General features: G+C 37.3%; 5 protein-coding genes across 6 annotated transcripts; all 5 read left to right on the top strand.

Annotated features, from left to right (window-relative positions):
• The first annotated feature begins 1540 nt into the window (after positions 1–1540).
• LOC116109899 (zinc finger protein GAI-ASSOCIATED FACTOR 1-like) lies at positions 1541–4750 on the top strand. Of its 2 annotated transcripts, none has more exons than XM_031396135.1 (4): positions 1541–2092; positions 2186–2582; positions 2684–2877; positions 3504–4750. In XM_031396135.1, exons 1-4 carry the CDS (start codon positions 1951–1953, stop codon positions 4244–4246), a joined length of 1476 nt encoding a protein of 491 aa, XP_031251995.1. In that variant the 5' UTR covers positions 1541–1950; the 3' UTR covers positions 4247–4750. The 2 variants fall into 2 exon arrangements, with proteins under 2 accessions (XP_031251995.1, XP_031251994.1); XM_031396134.1 differs by having other exon boundaries at positions 1542–2092; positions 2681–2877.
• Positions 4751–6542: 1792 nt separating this feature from the next.
• Positions 6543–8676, top strand: LOC116109903 (cytochrome P450 734A1). Its single transcript, XM_031396139.1, has 4 exons — positions 6543–7089; positions 7192–7436; positions 7546–7909; positions 7989–8676. The coding sequence occupies exons 1-4, from the start codon at positions 6610–6612 to the stop codon at positions 8406–8408; spliced, it is 1509 nt and encodes a 502-aa protein (XP_031251999.1). The 5' UTR covers positions 6543–6609; the 3' UTR covers positions 8409–8676.
• An 881-nt stretch (positions 8677–9557) lies between these two features.
• Positions 9558–13503, top strand: LOC116109905 (probable protein phosphatase 2C 55). The gene is made up of 6 exons (XM_031396142.1): positions 9558–9617; positions 10026–10956; positions 11135–11456; positions 11745–11894; positions 12550–12840; positions 13146–13503. Exons 2-6 carry the CDS (start codon positions 10196–10198, stop codon positions 13164–13166), a joined length of 1545 nt encoding a protein of 514 aa, XP_031252002.1. The 5' UTR covers positions 9558–9617; positions 10026–10195; the 3' UTR covers positions 13167–13503.
• Positions 13504–14727: 1224 nt separating this feature from the next.
• On the top strand, positions 14728–17011 carry LOC116109908 (arabinosyltransferase RRA3-like). Its single transcript, XM_031396144.1, has 2 exons — positions 14728–15155; positions 15687–17011. Exons 1-2 carry the CDS (start codon positions 14988–14990, stop codon positions 16797–16799), a joined length of 1281 nt encoding a protein of 426 aa, XP_031252004.1. The 5' UTR covers positions 14728–14987; the 3' UTR covers positions 16800–17011.
• A 1264-nt stretch (positions 17012–18275) lies between these two features.
• Positions 18276–20546, top strand: LOC116109915 (arabinosyltransferase RRA3-like). The gene is made up of 2 exons (XM_031396150.1): positions 18276–18690; positions 19222–20546. Exons 1-2 carry the CDS (start codon positions 18523–18525, stop codon positions 20332–20334), a joined length of 1281 nt encoding a protein of 426 aa, XP_031252010.1. The 5' UTR covers positions 18276–18522; the 3' UTR covers positions 20335–20546.
• Positions 20547–21491: the final 945 nt, after the last annotated feature.

Below are 21491 nucleotides of genomic sequence, written 5' to 3'. Positions count from 1 at the left end.
ATAAGCTCAACTAAAAAAATTGGGTCCGAGTCAAACCATGTACTGTATATATATATATATATATATATATATATATAAATTGGGCAGAAGCCTTATTAAAAATTATGACTTTTCAGTTATGAAGGTTTTAACTAATACCCTAAGTCCCCAACTATTAAAGCACATTTGTGTGTTCATACTTCGTACTTTCAATTATTTATGTACACGCAATTCTTTAATGGTTTCTAATGATTTGTGGATTATTATTTACTTAATTCTAAGTAAAAATTAATATATAATAATGGGGCAGAAAGAATTCATCTCGGCCGTCCACATCACCAACTCACCTAGGAGTTGATGGAATCCAGTCAGAAAGTTGGTGGTGGAGGCCAGTGCAAATTTGGAATTCATTACCATACAACAGTTGTGAAAAGTCGGAAACACCCCTGTGATTGCTTATCATCCCAACTTTTTATAAAAGAAAAAAAGATGATAACCTTTGCGATTGCGTAGCTGAGCATGTGCATATGCATATGCATATGAAAAGACAAAAGTGTCTTCATCCTTTTTGGGATACTAACGTAAGCATAACGTAGTATCTTAAAAATGATACTCTGATTTATCCAACGGTAGAAATCAAACTTTTATAAAAGTTAACGGTTACTGAAGCCGCGCCCACGTCAAGAGACATGAACTGTCACATACTAATTTAAAGCCCTTTACTGAATAGTCAAGGACGTGTCTGCAAGCATTGGAGTGCTCCAAGGCCATTTGTCATATGCACAGTACTGTAACGTACAGGCTATATTGATTATTGACTATTGAGACAATCAACATTTTAGCTAAACTATCACCCTTTGTAACCATCTAATTCACGAGATTGCCACTGAGCTGACCATATTTCTCTTCTCAAGTTACTTGCACACGAAGGTAATCAAGTATTAATTTATTAAAAGAAAAAAGAACATGAAGGCATAATTGTTAGTTTGACGAGGAACATGCCAAATAAAGAAGAATAGATGTAACAGCAGTTGAGTGGGAAGATTAGACAATGTTTTCTATATAAATTACAAATCATGCCACTAATTTAAAGACAAATAGTGAGATTTGTTTATTGTCTTGCTCGTCCTTATCGGTTCCTTGGCAATTGGCAGGACTCCTAATCGACATAAAATATTATAATAAAAACACAACACATGATCGTAAACTCGTCTACTGACTTAGAACACAGGTTGTCGCACGTGTTGAAATCCAGGTTTTCAGCCTGTGTGTTAGGGGTATAGTTGTCTTTGAGTCGTCCTGTTCACAAAGAACACAAAAAAAATGGATGCATACCGGATAAAAATATTGAAAGCATTTTAGCTAAACGACAAGCACCGCCTAGTCCGACTTCTTCCGACAAATGTCAGCAACTCACTTCTTTTGACACGTGTACGGTCCGAATAGCTTGCGCTGCCTGCAAGAGGAGAGATTTGGGAGTCAGCTGTATCTCTAACCATAGTTAAAACTACAAACCAGGGTTAAGTGGCGCCGCTTTAACCATTTTTTTAATACTTTTTACGCTACAATTCTAATCTCTCTCTCTTCTTGTCTGTCTTCTTCTATCGTCTCTAACTCACTGTTTCTCTCTCTCGATATGAAACCGCCGCCGAATGAGTCCATCATGCCGGTCTTGACTCGTCACTGAGTTTAATCGCTGGTTTATTTGGTTTCACTGAAACTGAGAATTGAGAAACTGCCCACAATTTTGAAAATCCATACCATTTAACCATTTATTTCACATATTTTAGATTTGTCTTCGAGTACCAGGAAGGTTTCACTAGATTTTGGTGAGTAGCTTGAGAGCTTGACAGATAGATGAAGTATAACTAGATTTTCACTTATCAGACCCAAGTTAACCATGTTCTTTGAGCTTAGATAGTATATGAAGACTTGAAATTTCAAGTTTTTTACGTGCTTGAAAGAAATACGATGACCGAGTTTGAAACCGATAGTACAGCTCCTGCAGAAGATAGCATATCATCCCCAGTTAATCAGATTCAAATGATTCCATTACCAGAACCACAAGAACAACAACAGAAGAAGAAAAAGCGTAATCTCCCAGGAATGCCAGGTAACTTTATCGAAACCCAATATCTAATAAAAAGTTACTAGTTTTTCATACTTAATAATGATTCTAAAGTGCTAATCTTTTTGGATTATTCAGATCCAGATTCAATGGTTATCGCTTTATCACCAAAAACTTTACTAGCCACGAACCGATTCCTGTGCGAGATCTGCAACAAAGGGTTTCAGCGCGACCAGAACCTGCAGCTTCACCGACGAGGTCACAATTTACCATGGAAGCTCAAGCAGCGAACCAACAAAGAAAACCGCAAGAAAGTCTATGTGTGCCCCGAATCCTCGTGCGTGCACCACAACCCAGCTAGAGCTCTCGGTGATCTCACGGGTATCAAGAAGCATTTCAGTCGAAAACATGGAGAGAAGAAATACAAGTGTGAAAGGTGTTCTAAGAAATATGCCGTACAGTCTGATTGGAAAGCTCATATGAAGACTTGTGGAACCAGAGAGTATAAATGCGATTGCGGCACAGTCTTTTCCAGGTTCACTTCATATACATCTCGAAACTCAAAACTCTTTTTTCCTTTTTTTTTTATATATAACTTCGTTTTGACGGTGACGGTTGTTTTTGTTGGTGAAGAAGGGATAGTTTTATAACGCACAGAGCATTCTGTGATGCGTTGGCGGAGGAGAGTGCGAGGACAAAACCCACAGTGGTTGCAAGTGCAGAAGAAGAAGGGAATCAGAATGCGAAGACCCTTGTTGCTTCTCCACCTCCTCCTCCTCACACTCCGTCAACTGGCGTGGTTTCTCCGGGTCTGTCAATTCAGAGTTCAGGTAATTATTTAGTGTTACCTTTCATTATATTGGCGAGTGTTGATTTAGTTTGTATACGTAGAGCTAGTAGTAGAGAGTGAGGAAATCTTGAAAAATGGGGACATTTTATCGTTTTCTTTGTGGCTGAAGAAAGATGAAAACCGCTATTAATGTAATCTACTTTTTATTTTTATTTTTTTAACGTTGTTTTGTCGCATTTTGGTTGTCCTCTCGTGGGTAATCATCAGAACTTTGAGAAAGTAATTGTGGTAGATAAAAGTGAGGTCCTTAATTTCGTTGAAACATGGTGAAATGGCTACACTTCCATAACGAGAGCTCAAAGATCGAAATAAAAAATAGAAGTTTAAGAGAAAGGAAGCCATTATTGCTCTTGCTTTTACTTCTGGAGGACCTTTCCAGTTCACGTTGTTACTCCTTTTAAGTTTAACTAATGTGGCCATGACTTGGAAAAGTTATCTAAAAGAAAAGGTTTTTCTTTTTATTATTATTTTTTTAACTGCTTTTCTGTGCGTGCTTGCGTGCGGCGTTTGATTGCAGCATACTCCCATCATCTTTTTTAAAGTTTTCATCCTCTTTTCTGTTTAACTATTAGGTTCTAACTGATCTTTTTGTTCATATGCTTACAGAAATGCCTGAAAACCCTATAAGCCTTTCCCCGCCAAGACCTGTGGCGACAACCCCTAGCTCTAGCACCACTCATACGACTAGTGTTTTTGCTAGTGTATTTTCATCCTCAGCAGTCTCGCAAACGTCCCAAGTACCATCTTCTTCATTCTCCGATCAAATCTCTGCCTTGCCTCACTCTGATTGCCCATCAGCCTCCGGAATTGAACCCACATCCCTCACCCTCTCCCCATCTCTTTATCTCTCCAACAATAGCTGCTCCCTCTTCTCCAAACCTGAGCAAGGTCATCTCCACTATGCTCCCTCTTCACAACCCGCCATGTCAGCGACTGCATTGCTTCAAAAAGCAGCTCAAATGGGTGCAACATCTTCAAATCAATCCTTGCTTCGTGGTTTTGGTTTATCAATGTCATCACCTTCCTCAGGTAAAGATGCCCATGGTAAGCAAGAAAACAACTCTGCGGCAACTGGGCTTGGGCTAGGGCTGAATTCTGGTTTGACTGACGTTATGATGGATCCGTCGTCCCTGTTCGGGAGCAAACCTACCACACTTGATCTTCTGGGACTGGGCATAGGTGCTGGTGGAGCTTCCACTAGTGGACTTTCTGCTCTCCTCACTTCGTTTGGAGGTGGTTTCAATGTTGGAGCAGCTACAGCTTCATATGGAGGAGGAAGAGGGAGTTCCCCAAGCGATCCATGGGAAGGCGCACCTGAGAGAAAGGCCAGTGGTCCAGCACTGCCATAGAACTTCACATTGCAGCTGGTGTTTTTATTTTCTAGACCATGGTTTTGTACAATACAAACAGCAAGAAGTCAGAGAAGGAAGGGTCATACAGTTAAGACTATTTTGCTTCCCATTTGTAGTTGCTGTGATACTTTTGGGTTAGCTGCTCTTTCCTTTTGAAGTTTTAATTTTTATTCTGTGAGATTATTATATGAATTAGAGAAAGAGATGTACGCGCGTACAGGAACTTTCAGTAGTCACTATTAAGCAAAATCTGCAAATGCTAGCACAGAATATGATGCTTGTTTTGTAGTTTAGTTGCTTTTAAAATATTTGCTCGAATTGAATACTTCGCGTTAATGGGTTTAGTAATAGGAATGGTTTCCCAAGAAATCTCTCGTGAAATTGAGGGCACAATCACCTGTTTCAAAACTGTGTAATATGCCAAATTTAGACAAAGCACAAGGATGTAGTTGAAACGTTTGTAGTTCTTGAATATAGAAGCTGAGGTGTATGATTTGAAAACTCCTGATAATGATTTTATTATTTGGATGATGCCATGATGGTGCTGATATTTTGATGAATGGATGTGAAGTGGGTCAGTACTGGAACTGTGGGTCAGCCTGCAAATGCATTTAATACAGTGAGTTGGCAGCACACTGGCGAGTCAGTTCATTTGACGGTGTGTGGGGCTGTGCCCAATGGTCCCTGGCTCCCTGCTTGCCAGCCTGCTTGTCGAGCTATTGTTCTTGTCATCAAGAGCAGGAACTCTCTAAGCATACAATATTGCATTCGGAAAGGAACTCCACAACACATAAATACAAAGAGATGGTTTTTATTTTATAAATGGTCACTAGGCTCTTCCCTTGCCCCCATGCATCAAGAAATAAGTTTTCACAACAACCCGCGAGGACAATTCTGCACTTTAATTGCCTGACTTGGAGACATTTATCGCAAAACTTGGGCTTTTGTTTAATATTGTTTGTGGTGAACATGGAGTTGAGGTTTTGGAGGCACATGCATGGGTCGGTTATCCTTTTCTTTTACTTTATATATACATGGGAATGTGGGACATACATCATACACAAGATCGATCTTTCTATTAATTACTATTGTATGTGAGCTTACCTTATTTTAATTTTATACCATGATGAAATAAAGATCTTCACATCTGCCGGCAGCCTTCTACGTGCTCAAACCCGAATAGGAACTAGATGCGCTATGTTAATAAGTTGAACCCAATTTTTTACAAAATAAAACTGTCTATTCACTGTTTTCATATCTTCGATGTGTGAAAAGATGACGAAAAATTTAAAATATTAGCTTTAAAATAGAATGAAAGTCACAGTTTTGTCAGTCGGTAGTATGTTTATGACTTACCTTGCAGTATAGTTGCCAAAACTGACTTTGGAAACTTTTCAAACTGAGTAGTCAAGTAAAAGAGAGAAAATTATACGCTAGTCTTTTTTGTAGAATGAATGCTTCTGAATCTTCTTTGTAAAATGAATAGTCAGCAAAAGAGACACAGAATACTAGAAATGCATGTGGTCTTAGTCTTTACATGTTTACCAATACTAGTATTCTGGATCAGTTCAGATATCACCTTCAAAATTTAATTGTGCAGAAAACCCTAGTCTACTTTTCTGCATCGGCTTTATTATGTCATATAGGAAAAAAAAAAAAAATTAATAATAACATTTGAACAGCTGGTCGTCTTGGAATATGATACTTTGATCCTTCAAAATTCATACAATTGTCACTTTGGAATCATTTCACCACAATCTTGATCTGAACACCGGCTCAATGATTTTTCAATAATTCCTTTAAATTTTTGTCAATTGATGGACGGTTGGCATCAAGATTATATCCTTTAAAAAACTTGGTGGAATTTTCGATACTAAAAACTTATTTATAAGTTAGTCAAGTCAAGTATGACAATAACATATGCGAAGACTTAATAAAATAAAAATTGATTCTGGTTGAAGCTCATTAGAGATCAAAAGTTTGGCTGAAAGAAACAATGGAATTTGGAAACCAAAATTTCAGTCGCTTATCAAATGACGGATGCTATACTAAGTCCAAGTCTTTGAAATAAAAAAATTAGTCCGGCTGCTTGCCTCATTCGATGGTAGAGTAGACTACCCCGGCCACACTCATCCAATCCATAACTGCCACGTTTCATATTTTAATAACCCGAAACACAAGTAGCAACTTAGTCAAACCTTAACTGGATTTGGACGCCACAATGGACTCACTGACTTGGCTCAATAATTCCAAGCGGATTCATCAAAGCTACATTCAATTTAATATATACTTCAAAGTTTACCGAGCTCTCTCTAACTTATCGTTACAGTTGCTCTCCTTCTTCCTCCATTCATTTCACTATGCATCTTCTCCTTCTCATTTTTGTGTTATTGATTCTTCTGAAGTTTGTTCACTCAGTCATATGGGTTCCCTATCGGATCCAAAACCACTTCAAAAAACAAGGGATAACTGGCCCTGGCTACCGCTTGATTGTTGGCAACACAGCCGAGATGCGACGTGTGTTCACAGAATCTCGGTCGAAGACAATCTCTCCATTTAACCACGATATACTTCATCGTACAGCACCTTTCTATCACAGGTGGTCACGCATATATGGGAAGAATTTCCTGTACTGGTTCGGGACAGTGCCCAGGCTTTCAATAACCAACCCGGATATGATTAAGGAGATCCTCATGAATACGGGGTCATCTTACGAAAAGTTTGAGTTTAACCCCTCGTCTAAGCAGCTATTTGGGCAGGGACTTTTTGGGCTTACAGGTGACATATGGGCTTTTCACAGGAGGATCGCCAATCAGGCCTTCAAAATGGACCGAATTAAGGTGATCACATTCGCTTTTATATACTACATGTATTATAGTTGTATGAAATATACATACTTATATTAACACGATGGGTCATGTGGCCGAAATTCTTTTGAGCAGGCTTGGATGCCAGAAATTGTGGCTAGTACCTTGAAAATGATTGAGAAATGGGAGGAAACAGGGAAGGGGGAAGATGAATTTGAGATAGACGTGCATAAAGAACTTCATGATCTCTCAGCTGATAACATATCCCGTACAGCTTTTGGGAGTAGTTTTGAAGAAGGCAAGCGTATTTTTTTGTTACAAGAAAAGCAAATGTACCTCTTTTCTCATGCTGTGAGAGGTGTATATATTCCTGGGTTTAGGTAACTTTTATTATTATTCTTAGGTTTGAGTATTGGAATGTTGTGATTCGAAAACTTGAGGTCTATCCATGAGCAAAACATTTCAAAATTTTCTCGTGATTATACGCAGGTTCTTGCCAACCAAGAAAAACATAGAGAGGTGGACATTGGAAACAGAAGTTCGTAAATCAATAAGGAAACTGATAAAAAACAATGGGAAAGCTAAAGAAAATTCCAGAAATCTACTGAGTCTTTTGATGTCATCTTATAAAAACCAAGATGGTCAAGAAGAGAGATTAGGAGTTGAAGAAATTATAGATGAATGCAAGACCTTCTACTTTGCAGGAAAGGAAACAACAGCTAATCTTTTGACTTGGACCCTTTTACTTCTCGCTTTGCACCAAGAATGGCAAATCAAGGCACGAGAGGAAGTGCTTCGTGTCTGTGGAGAAAATGAGCAACAAATTGCGGACAGCTTAAGTGACCTTAAGCTTGTAAGTTCCAATTCTTCATTAATTTATAAAATACTGCAACGGAGAATAAATCTGACTTTTCTATTGATCGTGTTAACAGGTACACATGATACTGAATGAAACACTTCGACTTTACCCTCCAGCTGTCATGTTGATAAGGAAAGCAACTAAAAGCTGTAAACTGGGGAACTTGGACATTCCTGAAGGCATGCAAATATATTTGAACTTAACTGCAATACATCATGACCCTGATATATGGGGAGATGACGTTAATGAGTTCAATCCACTGAGATTTAGTGAAGCCAGAAAGCATTTAGCTGCATTTTTCCCATGGGGTTTAGGCCCCAGAACCTGCGTTGGTCAAAACTTAGCTATGACCGAGGCTAAACTTATGCTAGCTATGATCATCAAACGTTACACTTTCAGGCTGTCACCAACTTATGTTCACGCTCCAATGGTGCTTGTAAGCACACAGCCTCAATATGGTGCACCCATTATGTTTAGCAGGCTTCAAAATTGATAATTTATCGGGGCAGTTTTTTTTTTTTTTTTTTTAAATGTTTCTGGAAGTGAAAGCCTTAGAATAACAAATGTGCTCTTAATTGAGTAACATTAAGTATCTGTGTATGGATCCAAATTTGTTCAACCCAGCCCAGTTAAGGAGTGGAACAAAGCGACGCAGCCATAACAACTTGTTTTTAGTGGGAATTTTAGGCATGTATAATCCATTAATTTGTCGAGTTTATAAGGAAGAGTGGTTTTTAAGCGACATGAAATAAATTTATAAATTCAAAGAATAGTTGGTGTGGTATATATCCTTTTCAAATATGGAATAAATGTTTGTAGAGATCTCTTGATCCAGAATTCTGCCTCTTTCTAGTTCACCAATTAAATTCCAATTTTCCTATCTATTCAGCAATGCGGACCACTCAGTTTTATTGAATTATTTCACTTACAAAAATAGTGTTAACTATTTGTTTACCATCCATTTGGCAAATTTGATGAACGTAAATAAAATATATGATTGGCATTTATTTTGCATTAATTTTTTTAGGTAAGAAGAAAATTTTCAATAATTCACTTTGCCGGATGAACTCTAAATACAACTAACCGTAATATAATTAAAATTTAAAATGGTTAAGCTTATCCTTCGTCCCAACTTCTCTTTTATTGTATAATTTATTTGAGTTAATAATGGTTGACTTTTATGGTATGTATTACTAAAAAATTTATAACCTTAGAGGGCTCGTGATAATATGTAAACTTTAGGGGTAGGTTACGAAAATTCAGAAGATAAAGGTGCGCACGTTAGCAAATCTCTCCTACCAAGTTGGACGAAGCATGTAACTGAAAGAAGGAAAGTTGACCATACCCAACATAATCGAAAAGTTACGAAAGTACCCTCATTTGAGCCCAAAAGCGACGTGAGATGCTGGATATATCCAATGTTAAACCTGTCAAGATGTAAAATGGTGTCTGTAATTAATATGTAACCTTGAGCCATAACTAAGTAGTCACTTTCTGTATATTTAGGGTTTCATTGCAAAAGAACGTTCTGGGTTTTGTTTTTTTCGACCGTTCAAGTGATCGCCACATCCTAGAGGGAGCTAGGCAGGGGGCTCGTGTGTTGCACCTACCGATTCCAAGACGTTGCCGTTATATCCTTTTAATTTCTATAAACAGGAGATAATTGTTGGATTTGATTTAGCTCTGCCTTCTAATCCTCGAGGTAAGTGGTCAGGAAAAAACCACGATTTCGCTTCTTCTAGCTGACTTTCATTTCTGTATTTATTTTTATGATTTATTTTTTGTTATGTTTAAAAATGATGGTGTCTGCTCTTTTAATCTATATTATAATTTGATGCGTATATGGTGCCTGAATCGATAGGAAGATCATCCGCCTGTGTCTGCTTTCATGTTGTTCAGTTCATAGGAAGAAAATTATGTTTGACTTCTTTTGGTTAGACTACTATTCATTTCGTTATTGTAAGAGTTTATATTGATTGATTAGATAACTTGATGCTATTTTTTTTTTTTTTTTTTTAAATTTAAATTCATTAGGTAAGGAGATTTTAGCTATGGTCTTGAATTTCTATTATATGCCGTTACGAGTTACACTTTTTTTTTTTCTTTCCAGGTTTCCTGTAATAATATTCCAAAGGCAGCAGTGAAACTATTCTTTTAGTAAATTTAGATCAAGAATAGATGTATTGAGAATTATGAGATATTCTTTTACACGCAGTGGTGGCAGTCTTGTTCCCTATAGTAAAGAGTTTCAAGCAAGACTGTTTTGTTTAGGAAGGTAAAATGTCTTCCAGTTATTTAACGAGACTGAGGACTGTGGTTCAAAACGGAGTTCAGAGACCAATAATTGGCCAAGAAGGTGGTCTATTTTCTGAAGTTTTGATTGGGCAGGGGAAGTTTCGGTTGTGTGATTATAGGTTGTTTCATTCTTTACGATTTTCATCCCTTGCAGACCTATATGTACTTCTCCGACCAGGAACAGTTTTTGCTGTAAGGTCTGATTTGCTGTTAGCAAACCGTAGAAGGAACTTCTCTGTTGTTGGAGCAATTTCTCGCTCATTTTCTGTTCCATCTGTATCAGGCCCTTCATTTCAGGTTTGTGGGTATCACATTGATCGTGCACTCTCTGACCCTGGTCAATTATCTGTCAGTAGTAACTGTCGAAACAATTCAATGGCTGCTTGTGCTTCCAAACCAGTATCTGGTGAACTTTTAGAGGATTTTTTAACTTCAAAAAGTAGGCACCTGCAATTGTCACCAAACCATCCTGGCATATGTTATAGCATTAAGAGTGTTGACAGTTACCGAAGGGCTAGCATGAGTTTGAAAAAGAATGAGCAGTCGAACAACAATCCAATTCATGGATATCTCATGTATAATGCTGCCAAACGATGGCGCCACTTTTGTCCAAATATAGAGGCCGGACTAAGAGGCTTCCATGGCTTATCGCCTACATGCTCCTCAGCTGGGACAGCTCCGGACGTTTCCTTTGATAATTCTTCCCATGAGGAACAGCTGGCAAGTTCTGCAGCATCTTCAGAGCAGTATGTTCTCTGATTCTGTTTAATTCATTCTAATTTTCTCAATATATTTGAGAAACAATTTGCTAGTTATACTATGGCAATGACAAAATTTGAAGAATTCTTTTTCGTGTTTATTAATTGCTGGTTATGCTATTTTCTTGCTAGCATTTAAGTTTTTCATGTTGTTTATTGGCTACAGGAAAAATTTAGCTGGAAAACACATGAAGTTACTTTCTGGATCATGCTACCTGCCCCATCCTGATAAAGAAGAAACTGGTGGGGAAGATGCTCACTTTATTTCTGACGAACAAGCAGTGGGTGTGGCAGATGGCGTGGGTGGCTGGGCCAGTCATGGTGTTGATTCAGGACTGTATTCCCGGGAACTCATGTCACATTCTGTTTCTGCAATTCAAGAGGAGCCTAATGGTTCAATTGACCCAGCTAGAGTCTTGGAGAAAGCACACTCTAGCACAAAAGCAAAAGGGTCCTCAACAGCATGCATCTTAGCACTCACGGACCAGGTTTGCTGTTTTGAAATGTTACCATATTACATTTTATACCTCTATATAAATTACACATACTTTTGAGCAGCTACAGTAACAGCTTTAAATTGGGTTGGCATTGAAATGAAAGTTCGAGTCACATAAATCTTTTAATGTGCTTCCTACTTTGTCTAAGAGATTTGCTAGAATTGAATAATTTTCTCATTGTGACAGATCTTGTATATGATGCTCGTGCTGCTTCATCCTGTTTGCAGGGGAATGTATTTTTTTGTTATTCTGACTTTCTGGCGATTTTGTTTATCACAGGGTCTTCGTGCTATCAATTTAGGAGACAGTGGATTTATGGTGGTTCGAGATGGATGCACTGTCTTCCGATCTCCTGTGCAGCAGCATGATTTCAATTTCACCTATCAACTTGAGTGTGGAAGTAATGGTGACTTACCTAGCTCTGGTCAGGTTGTTCATGCACGTTCCTTTTATTGCAAAGCTCATCCATTTAATTTAGATCTATTAATAGAAATTTATGATTGGATTTTGTTTTGACTAATGGAAACATATATGTACAGATGCTACAGTAGATTTTGGCATACAAGACATTACATTTTGGTTTGCTCTTGTTAGCTTAAAAGGCTTTTGAATATGAATATATGATGGGGTGTCCTTTTGAATATGTTTTAGGGGAGGGCTAAAATGTTTTTGTCAGCAGACATTCATAAAGCAGTTGCAGCACTCTCTTATGACTTAATAATTATAGGGTACCTGAATTAATCAATCTGGGTTCATTATCTGCTAAATGCATTAATTGAGCACACTTGAATTTTTTTTATTTTTTTCCTTCATTCAATTGCATCCTTAATTATTTTTCGCTGTACTCTACATGATATTTACCTAATGGTTTTCCATATTATATTTCTATTATGGTCTGATATATGTTGAATGGAATATCTCTAATTGGAGAGGTTGCAATTTTTTTTTTTGGACTTCATAGAACCTAGTTCTAGAAAAAAGTAGTGACAATGAATTAGAAGAATGCATTATTTTCTCTTTCAATAATTTTAGTTGTTAGCCTATTGATTGTTAACACTTGGACAAACTATGCCATTTGATTCAGGTTTTTACAATTCCTGTTGCTCCTGGAGATGTTATAATTGCCGGCACTGATGGACTGTTTGATAACTTGTACAACAATGAGATTACTGCAGTGGTAGTTCATGCTGTGAGAGCTGGCTTAGGACCTCAGGTGACAGCTCAAAAGATAGCGGCCTTGGCTCGGCAACGAGCTCAGGATAAGGACAGACAGACACCTTTTTCCACTGCTGCTCAAGATGCCGGGTTCCGATATTATGGTGGCAAACTGGATGACATCACTGTTGTTGTTTCATACATTACCGGTTCCAACAATGTATGTCTATCACACATTATCCTTCTTTTGCATTAATTTATTTTTGTTGCATTGGCAAATCAAACTCTTAACTAATTAACCTCTTGACGCTGATGTATGAAGAGTTTAGTTTTAGGTTGTCCTGTTTTCTGTCATTTTGGCATGGAATTGCCATACATTACATAAGGTGAAAATAAGGAAAAAAAAAAAAAAAAATCTCACAATGAGTTTTTAATCACAACAATAGAAGTTAATAGCATTTTTCCATCGTTGAATAGCCTCCCATTTCAATAAGATTCTAATGTTTGTTTATCCCTATTACTCAGGAAAATGAGTCTTCTCCTTGAGCACGTGATCAGGACTTAAAGGACCTTATTAAGAGGTTTACTGGACAGCACAGCAACACGATTTTGTTAGAAAGCACAAAGTACTTTGTAGTCGATTAGCGTTGTGTGGACATCCTGAGTTCCCCTTCATCTTGATTTATTGGGACCACCTCTATTTTTGTCAAGTTAATTGAGGTGATATGTAGCCGAGGGAGATGGTGATCTGGGTGATTTTCACGATCGAACCTTTTGTATATATTTTCTTTTTAGTGTATAATTTGCTATACTCGTTTTGAAATTTTGAGACAGGGAAAGGTTTTAACCCTCAATGCGGACAGGTGTTTGTGAAGAAAATAATGAATACTATACAGTTTTATTGATTTGTTCGTAGTAGTAATATATAAGTATAATTTATATACTGACTTAATATGTTTTATTAAAATATTGATTATTTAAAATATTATACTTACCGATTCTATAGATTGACTCCTCATTCCGACTGACGTGGAGTGCGATGTGGAAAGTCTCCATGTCGGCCACGTAGCACTTCATGTTAGTTGGGATGGGGAGTCGGTTTGCAGACTCACTAAGTCTTGCTCATTGATTATTCTATTTATTATATTGATTTCTTATATTTATATATGCTATTAATTTTGCATTACACTATTTCGTTTGTGAAAGTGTTGTTTTATCTGTATGAAAGTTCATATCTAAATTTTGGCAGATCGCTATTACCTTGAGTGTTCTTATCCTTCAATCCCAGAAGGTGCTCTCCCGCTGTGATTTAAACGCATTATGTCTGTTAAATGCAAATTCTTTTAATGGGCATAATTTTTGGATTATAGGTAAATATGATCCATCTGTTTCACGTGGATGGTGAATGAGTCTTCAACGAGTATAATCAATGATTTTCATTCTCGGAAATCCGGCTTGGATCGAAGTTCCCGAATTAAGAGTAATGTTTGATCTATAATTCAATTTTATAACGTTTTTTTAAATCTTCAACGTGATAGTTCGTTATTGGTCTGTTTGCAAAATAGGTTCAACCAGCTTGTATAAGTTATTAATGTCCATTTACGAGTTAACCAATAGTGATCTATCACATCAAAAGTTGTGACAGAAGGTTATGAATCTAACATTATTTCATAAGTAATTAATATGTTTGATAAAGAATAAATATTTTGTTTCATGATTATAATGCATGATACTAAAAGAAAATTTGAATTTTTAATTCTTTTTCGATTTATTTCTCCTAAAATGCATTGACATTATTCATTTTGGGTTTAAAAAATGCATGAATCGGGGAGAAGTGGCATTTAATTAAATTATAAATTTAAGGAGAAGCGATTTATTCATGTTGTTAGTAGCCTTATGTCATAATGCAGTTGGTGACGCAAAAGTTTTAAACAAATACGGCTGTTTAATTCCTGGTGTAATTGATCAAAAGAGTCAATGGCGAACTTCAACCGTACGATCACTTCAAGTCTAATCATCTAAAGGTTTAGATTTCATGTCGGTAAAAGGTCAGTCAACAGATTACCGCACTAAACACTGAGTTCCTCCATCTAACTTAATTTTTTTTTTTTTATAATTGCTCTGCCACAACTTGGCATGAAATTTTCTTCTCCTCTCTCTTGTCTGGGTTAGGCTTGGTTGAAAAATCTCCATTACAGACCGTAAACAGATATAAAAAAGTCGAGCTAAGGCTACTGGATCACATATTTTTCCCTAAAAAGTCTTTTTAGCTCAAATCAAAGATCTATCAAAACCCACCCTTCATTCATTCATGCCAAGAACAGGAAAGCTTTTTATATAGAACTATAAACAGAGATTTATAGAGAAATGGCAGGTCGTAGAGATAAAGTCCAATCAATTCGCGGATCTCGAATAGTCGTAGCCATTGTGATCGGAGTTCTTGTCGGATGCGTTTTCGCTTTCTTGTTTCCTCACGGTTTCTTCAGCTCCAATCCGCCTATCCAAAATCGTCGAACAATCAAGTCCAATTACCAGGTTTCCTAAATTTATTTGTTTATCTTTTGTACTTCAAATTACTCTTTCTGAGTGCTTACGTTTTTTAGTTAGTGTTGATTGCTAACGTCAATCATTTGTTGGCGTGTTCTTGAATTGGATTGATTGGCTTTGTTATACTTTCTTCAAATTTATAAATTTCAGAGCGTTGACTTAAAACAATTCGTCTTAGAAGATTAATTGAGTGGATAAGAGATTATTAGTTAGCTTTAGTTTAATATGAATTCGATTAGAGTTGTATTGGGTTAAGTCGAGTTTCAACTACATGATCGCTGATCTTATACCATTACTTTGTGGCTTAATTCAGTATATGGCTTTTGTTGTACTCGTGGTTTTGTGAGCTTGGATGGCTGGCTGTGATTGTACTGTTAATCTTTTAATTTGACATGGTTTGGCATTAACATATATGCTGCTAACAACTAATTGGTTTTAAAGATTTACGGATACCATAAATTCTGTGGCTTGATAAAGAATAGTTACATAGTCTTACTATTCCTACTGTTTGTTTGTTAGAGCGGATCTTCTTGTGAGTCACCAGAGCGGGTGAACATGCTGAAGTCAGATATAGCATCACTAACTGATAGGAATGTTGAGTTGAAGAAGCAGGTCAGGAAGCTTACTGAAAAGCTACGGTTGGCTGAACAAGGAAAAGATCATGCACAAAAGCAGGTAATGGTATTGGGTGATCAACACAAAGTTGGGCCTATGGGAACAGTTAAGGGTTTGAGAACTAATCCTACTGTTATTCCTGACGAATCTGTGAATCCAAGATTGGCAAAGATCTTGGAGGAAGTTGCTGTTGGAAAAGAACTTATAGTTGCTCTTGCAAATTCAAATGTGAAAAGTATGTTAGAGGTTTGGTTTGCCAACATTAAAAAAGCAGGTATTATTAATTACCTGGTTGTAGCGTTAGATGACCCGATTGCAGAATTCTGCAAAACAAATGATGTTCCAGTGTATAAGAGAGATCCAGATGTGGGTATTGATTCAATTGCTAGGACAGGGGGTAACCATGCTGTCTCTGGACTAAAGTTCCGTATCTTGAGGGAGTTTTTGCAGCTTGGTTACAGTGTTCTTCTCTCTGATGTTGATATAGTGTATTTGCGGAACCCTTTTGATTATCTTTATCGGGACTCAGATGTGGAGTCTATGACTGATGGTCACAATAATATGACAGCATATGGCTATAACGATGTCTTTGATGAACCATCCATGGGTTGGGCACGATATGCTCATACAATGAGGATATGGGTCTACAACTCTGGTTTCTTTTATATTAGGCCTACAATACCTTCAATTGAGCTTTTGGATCGCGTAGCTGATCGACTGTCTAAGGAAAAGGCATGGGACCAAGCAGTTTTTAATGAGGAGCTCTTTTTCCCTTCACACCCTGGTTATACTGGGCTTCATGCTTCGAAGAGAACTATGGATTACTATCTATTCATGAATAGTAAGGTCCTCTTCAAGACAGTGAGAAGAGATGATAAACTGAAAAAGTTGAAGCCAGTAATCATTCATGTAAATTACCATCCTGATAAATTGCCAAGAATGCAAGCAATTGTAGAATACTATGTGAATGGCAAGCGAGATGCACTAGATGCTTTCCCAGATGGTTCTGAATGGTAAGGTTAGAACTAAGATCCAGTTTTGTTCCTTGTATGGGCTCCTTATTTCAGTTCTTGCTATTGTTAACTGAAGAATTATAGTGTTAGTTCAATTTTATTTTACTTCCCTCGTTGTTCCTTTGAAGCAATGTGATATATTTTCATCGGTTTCTTTCCCTGGTTGTTCCTTTGAAGTTTTCTTTGTATTCGACTTGGGTAATTTTCTCTTGTTGAGGATTTTGTTGTCTTTCATCATAAAGAGGTTGTTATTTGCACTTGTTCCCATCTGTAGACCTACGCATTATTTGCCTGATCAACTCTTTTCTAGAATAATTTATTTGCACTTGTTCCCATCTTTTGACCTATGCACTGTTTGCCTGACCCACTCTTTTCTAGAATGATTGTTGGGTTTATAAGCTTCTGGAGATTGGATCAGGGACCTCTAGGCAAGAGATGGCTTGAAGAATCCAGTGGGGTAAATCGGTTGCGATAGGAGTATTTATTCTCAATCATGGAAGATGCATGACCAGCTGAAAGCCTGAAACTGAGCTTATATGTGGACATCAGCTGAACCCTCATTCTTTCTGTTAATGTGTTCTGCATTGGTCGATCCCCACAGTCCATATTACATCTAAACAGAGACTATGGATAGGTGGTCTGTCTTTTGTTCACTTATTGCAAATTTTCTGGATGTCATCAGATCAGCATGTCACCGTTCTGGCATGAATATCTCCTTGTCCTTGGAACGCAGAATTACTGTTTTTAACGTTACTATTGCATGAAGATTGCGCATTGAAGGGTGTAGTTTTTCACGTAGAAATTCCAGCAAAAAAATTGTTTTAAAGCAGACCATGCAATTCAATTGGAAGCTGACAATATCTTAAAAAACAAGCATGGCGCTGCTTTGATAAACTCAAAAACAATTGGTAAATTTATTCTTACAAGATACTAAACGTAGGACATGAGTTATCCTGCAAAGACATAAAAAACAACAGAAGAAAACGGATATCGTGATTAGTTTAGCCAACCAAAAAACAAAAGGAAATCATAATCCACATAACAGGCTGTCTGCCCGTAGACAGCGAACTCTCCGTGATGTAGTATCACATAAATTTCAAATTAACTGTTGCCAAGAGAAATAATAATTAAAGTACATGACAAAATGGACTAATACCTTCAATTATCATTTGTATTTTTCTGAACTTATCCTCCTGACCAAAGCTTGTGCGGCTTCAAATCACTGTAAACCCTCTAAACTTCAGCCCCAAGACCCCACTCTGTCTTCTTCTTCTTCTGTATTTTCTCTATCAAAATTTTTCCTCATCACCTACATTATTCCTCACTTTCATTGGCTCTCTGATTTGATTCAACATTCTGTAACCGTTGCTCCAGCTTATATTATTTCCCGCCAATTTTATTTTAAGATGCTTCAACAAGAGTCGATTGATTTGTTGTGATAGATCTGCCTTGTTTGGCAATGTTTTTTTTTTATAATTGCTCTGCCACAACTTGGCATGAAATTTTCTTCTCCTCTCTCTTGTCTGGGTTAGGCTTGGTTGAAAAATCTCCATTACAGACCGTAAACAGATATAAAAAAGTCGAGCTAAGGCTACTGGATCACATATTTTTCCCTAAAAAGTCTTTTTAGCTCAAATCAAAGATCTATCAAAACCCACCCTTCATTCATTCATGCCAAGAACAGGAAAGCTTTTTATATAGAACTATAAACAGAGATTTATAGAGAAATGGCAGGTCGTAGAGATAAAGTCCAATCAATTCGCGGATCTCGAATAGTCGTAGCCATTGTGATCGGAGTTCTTGTCGGATGCGTTTTCGCTTTCTTGTTTCCTCACGGTTTCTTCAGCTCCAATCCGCCTATCCAAAATCGTCGAACAATCAAGTCCAATTACCAGGTTTCCTAAATTTATTTGTTTATCTTTTGTACTTCAAATTACTCTTTCTGAGTGCTTACGTTTTTTAGTTAGTGTTGATTGCTAACGTCAATCATTTGTTGGCGTGTTCTTGAATTGGATTGATTGGCTTTGTTATACTTTCTTCAAATTTATAAATTTCAGAGCGTTGACTTAAAACAATTCGTCTTAGAAGATTAATTGAGTGGATAAGAGATTATTAGTTAGCTTTAGTTTAATACGAATTCGAATAGAGTTGTATTGGGTTAAGTCGAGTTTCAACTACATGATCTCTGATCTTATACCATTACTTTGTGGCTTAATTCAGTATATGGCTTTTGTTGTACTCGTGGCTTTGTGAGCTTGGATGGCTGGCTGTGATTGTACTGTTAATCTTTTAATTTGACATGGTTTGGCATTAACATATATGCTGCTAACAACTAATTGGTTTTAAAGATTTACGGATACCATAAATTCTGTGGCTTGATAAAGAATAGTTACATAGTCTTACTATTCCTACTGTTTGTTTGTTAGAGCGGATCTTCTTGTGAGTCACCAGAGCGGGTGAACATGCTGAAGTCAGATATAGCATCACTAACTGATAGGAATGTTGAGTTGAAGAAGCAGGTCAGGAAGCTTACTGAAAAGCTACGGTTGGCTGAACAAGGAAAAGATCATGCACAAAAGCAGGTAATGGTATTGGGTGATCAACACAAAGTTGGGCCTATGGGAACAGTTAAGGGTTTGAGAACTAATCCTACTGTTATTCCTGACGAATCTGTGAATCCAAGATTGGCAAAGATCTTGGAGGAAGTTGCTGTTGGAAAAGAACTTATAGTTGCTCTTGCAAATTCAAATGTGAAAAGTATGTTAGAGGTTTGGTTTGCCAACATTAAAAAAGCAGGTATTATTAATTACCTGGTTGTAGCGTTAGATGACCCGATTGCAGAATTCTGCAAAACAAATGATGTTCCAGTGTATAAGAGAGATCCAGATGTGGGTATTGATTCAATTGCTAGGACAGGGGGTAACCATGCTGTCTCTGGACTAAAGTTCCGTATCTTGAGGGAGTTTTTGCAGCTTGGTTACAGTGTTCTTCTCTCTGATGTTGATATAGTGTATTTGCGGAACCCTTTTGATTATCTTTATCGGGACTCAGATGTGGAGTCTATGACTGATGGTCACAATAATATGACAGCATATGGCTATAACGATGTCTTTGATGAACCATCCATGGGTTGGGCACGATATGCTCATACAATGAGGATATGGGTCTACAACTCTGGTTTCTTTTATATTAGGCCTACAATACCTTCAATTGAGCTTTTGGATCGCGTAGCTGATCGACTGTCTAAGGAAAAGGCATGGGACCAAGCAGTTTTTAATGAGGAGCTCTTTTTCCCTTCACACCCTGGTTATACTGGGCTTCATGCTTCGAAGAGAACTATGGATTACTATCTATTCATGAATAGTAAGGTCCTCTTCAAGACAGTGAGAAGAGATGATAAACTGAAAAAGTTGAAGCCAGTAATCATTCATGTAAATTACCATCCTGATAAATTGCCAAGAATGCAAGCAATTGTAGAATACTATGTGAATGGCAAGCGAGATGCACTAGATGCTTTCCCAGATGGTTCTGAATGGTAAGGTTAGAACTAAGATCCAGTTTTGTTCCTTGTATGGGCTCCTTATTTCAGTTCTTGCTATTGTTAACTGAAGAATTATAGTGTTAGTTCAATTTTATTTTACTTCCCTCGTTGTTCCTTTGAAGCAATGTGATATATTTTCATCGGTTTCTTTCCCTGGTTGTTCCTTTGAAGTTTTCTTTGTATTCGACTTGGGTAATTTTCTCTTGTTGAGGATTTTGTTGTCTTTCATCATAAAGAGGTTGTTATTTGCACTTGTTCCCATCTGTAGACCTACGCATTATTTGCCTGATCAACTCTTTTCTAGAATAATTTATTTGCACTTGTTCCCATCTTTTGACCTATGCACTGTTTGCCTGACCCACTCTTTTCTAGAATGATTGTTGGGTTTATAAGCTTCTGGAGATTGGATCAGGGACCTCTAGGCAAGAGATGGCTTGAAGAATCCAGTGGGGTAAATCGGTTGCGATAGGAGTATTTATTCTCAATCATGGAAGATGCATGACCAGCTGAAAGCCTGAAACTGAGCTTATATGTGGACATCAGCTGAACCCTCATTCTTTCTGTTAATGTGTTCTGCATTGGTCGATCCCCACAGTCCATATTACATCTAAACAGAGACTATGGATAGGTGGTCTGTCTTTTGTTCACTTATTGCAAATTTTCTGGATGTCATCAGATCAGCATGTCACCGTTCTGGCATGAATATCTCCTTGTCCTTGGAACGCAGAATTACTGTTTTTAACGTTACTATTGCATGAAGATTGCGCATTGAAGGGTGTAGTTTTTCACGTAGAAATTCCAGCAAAAAAATTGTTTTAAAGCAGACCATGCAATTCAATTGGAAGCTGACAATATCTTAAAAAACAAGCATGGCGCTGCTTTGATAAACTCAAAAACAATTGGTAAATTTATTCTTACAAGATACTAAACGTAGGACATGAGTTATCCTGCAAAGACATAAAAAACAACAGAAGAAAACGGATATCGTGATTAGTTTAGCCAACCAAAAAACAAAAGGAAATCATAATCCACATAACAGGCTGTCTGCCCGTAGACAGCGAACTCTCCGTGATGTAGTATCACATAAATTTCAAATTAACTGTTGCCAAGAGAAATAATAATTAAAGTACATGACAAAATGGACTAATACCTTCA

The sequence above is a fragment of the Pistacia vera genome, unplaced genomic scaffold (genome assembly GCF_008641045.1).
Source record: "Pistacia vera cultivar Batoury unplaced genomic scaffold, PisVer_v2 Contig590, whole genome shotgun sequence".
Taxonomy (NCBI): Eukaryota; Viridiplantae; Streptophyta; class Magnoliopsida; order Sapindales; family Anacardiaceae; genus Pistacia; species Pistacia vera.
Note: the sequence above shows the minus strand (reverse complement) of the source record. Positions and strands in the feature narration are given on the sequence as shown.

Bases quoted from the DNA above. Each gene is read 5' to 3' on its own strand.
- LOC116109899 (XM_031396134.1), top strand. From the start codon at position 1,951: ATGACCGAGTTTGAAACCGATAGTACAGCTCCTGCAGAAGATAGCATA. The intron at 2,093-2,185 runs GTAACTTTATCG...TGGATTATTCAG, and splicing joins TAATCTCCCAGGAATGCCAG to ATCCAGATTCAATGGTTATC. The intron at 2,878-3,503 runs GTAATTATTTAG...ATATGCTTACAG, and splicing joins TCTGTCAATTCAGAGTTCAG to AAATGCCTGAAAACCCTATA.
- LOC116109903 (XM_031396139.1), top strand. From the start codon at position 6,610: ATGCATCTTCTCCTTCTCATTTTTGTGTTATTGATTCTTCTGAAGTTT. The intron at 7,090-7,191 runs GTGATCACATTC...TCTTTTGAGCAG, and splicing joins TCAAAATGGACCGAATTAAG to GCTTGGATGCCAGAAATTGT. The intron at 7,437-7,545 runs GTAACTTTTATT...GATTATACGCAG, and splicing joins GTATATATTCCTGGGTTTAG to GTTCTTGCCAACCAAGAAAA.
- LOC116109905 (XM_031396142.1), top strand. From the start codon at position 10,196: ATGTCTTCCAGTTATTTAACGAGACTGAGGACTGTGGTTCAAAACGGA. The intron at 11,457-11,744 runs GTTTGCTGTTTT...TGTTTATCACAG, and splicing joins TCTTAGCACTCACGGACCAG to GGTCTTCGTGCTATCAATTT. The intron at 11,895-12,549 runs GTTGTTCATGCA...CATTTGATTCAG, and splicing joins ACTTACCTAGCTCTGGTCAG to GTTTTTACAATTCCTGTTGC.
- LOC116109908 (XM_031396144.1), top strand. From the start codon at position 14,988: ATGGCAGGTCGTAGAGATAAAGTCCAATCAATTCGCGGATCTCGAATA. The intron at 15,156-15,686 runs GTTTCCTAAATT...TTTGTTTGTTAG, and splicing joins CAATCAAGTCCAATTACCAG to AGCGGATCTTCTTGTGAGTC.
- LOC116109915 (XM_031396150.1), top strand. From the start codon at position 18,523: ATGGCAGGTCGTAGAGATAAAGTCCAATCAATTCGCGGATCTCGAATA. The intron at 18,691-19,221 runs GTTTCCTAAATT...TTTGTTTGTTAG, and splicing joins CAATCAAGTCCAATTACCAG to AGCGGATCTTCTTGTGAGTC.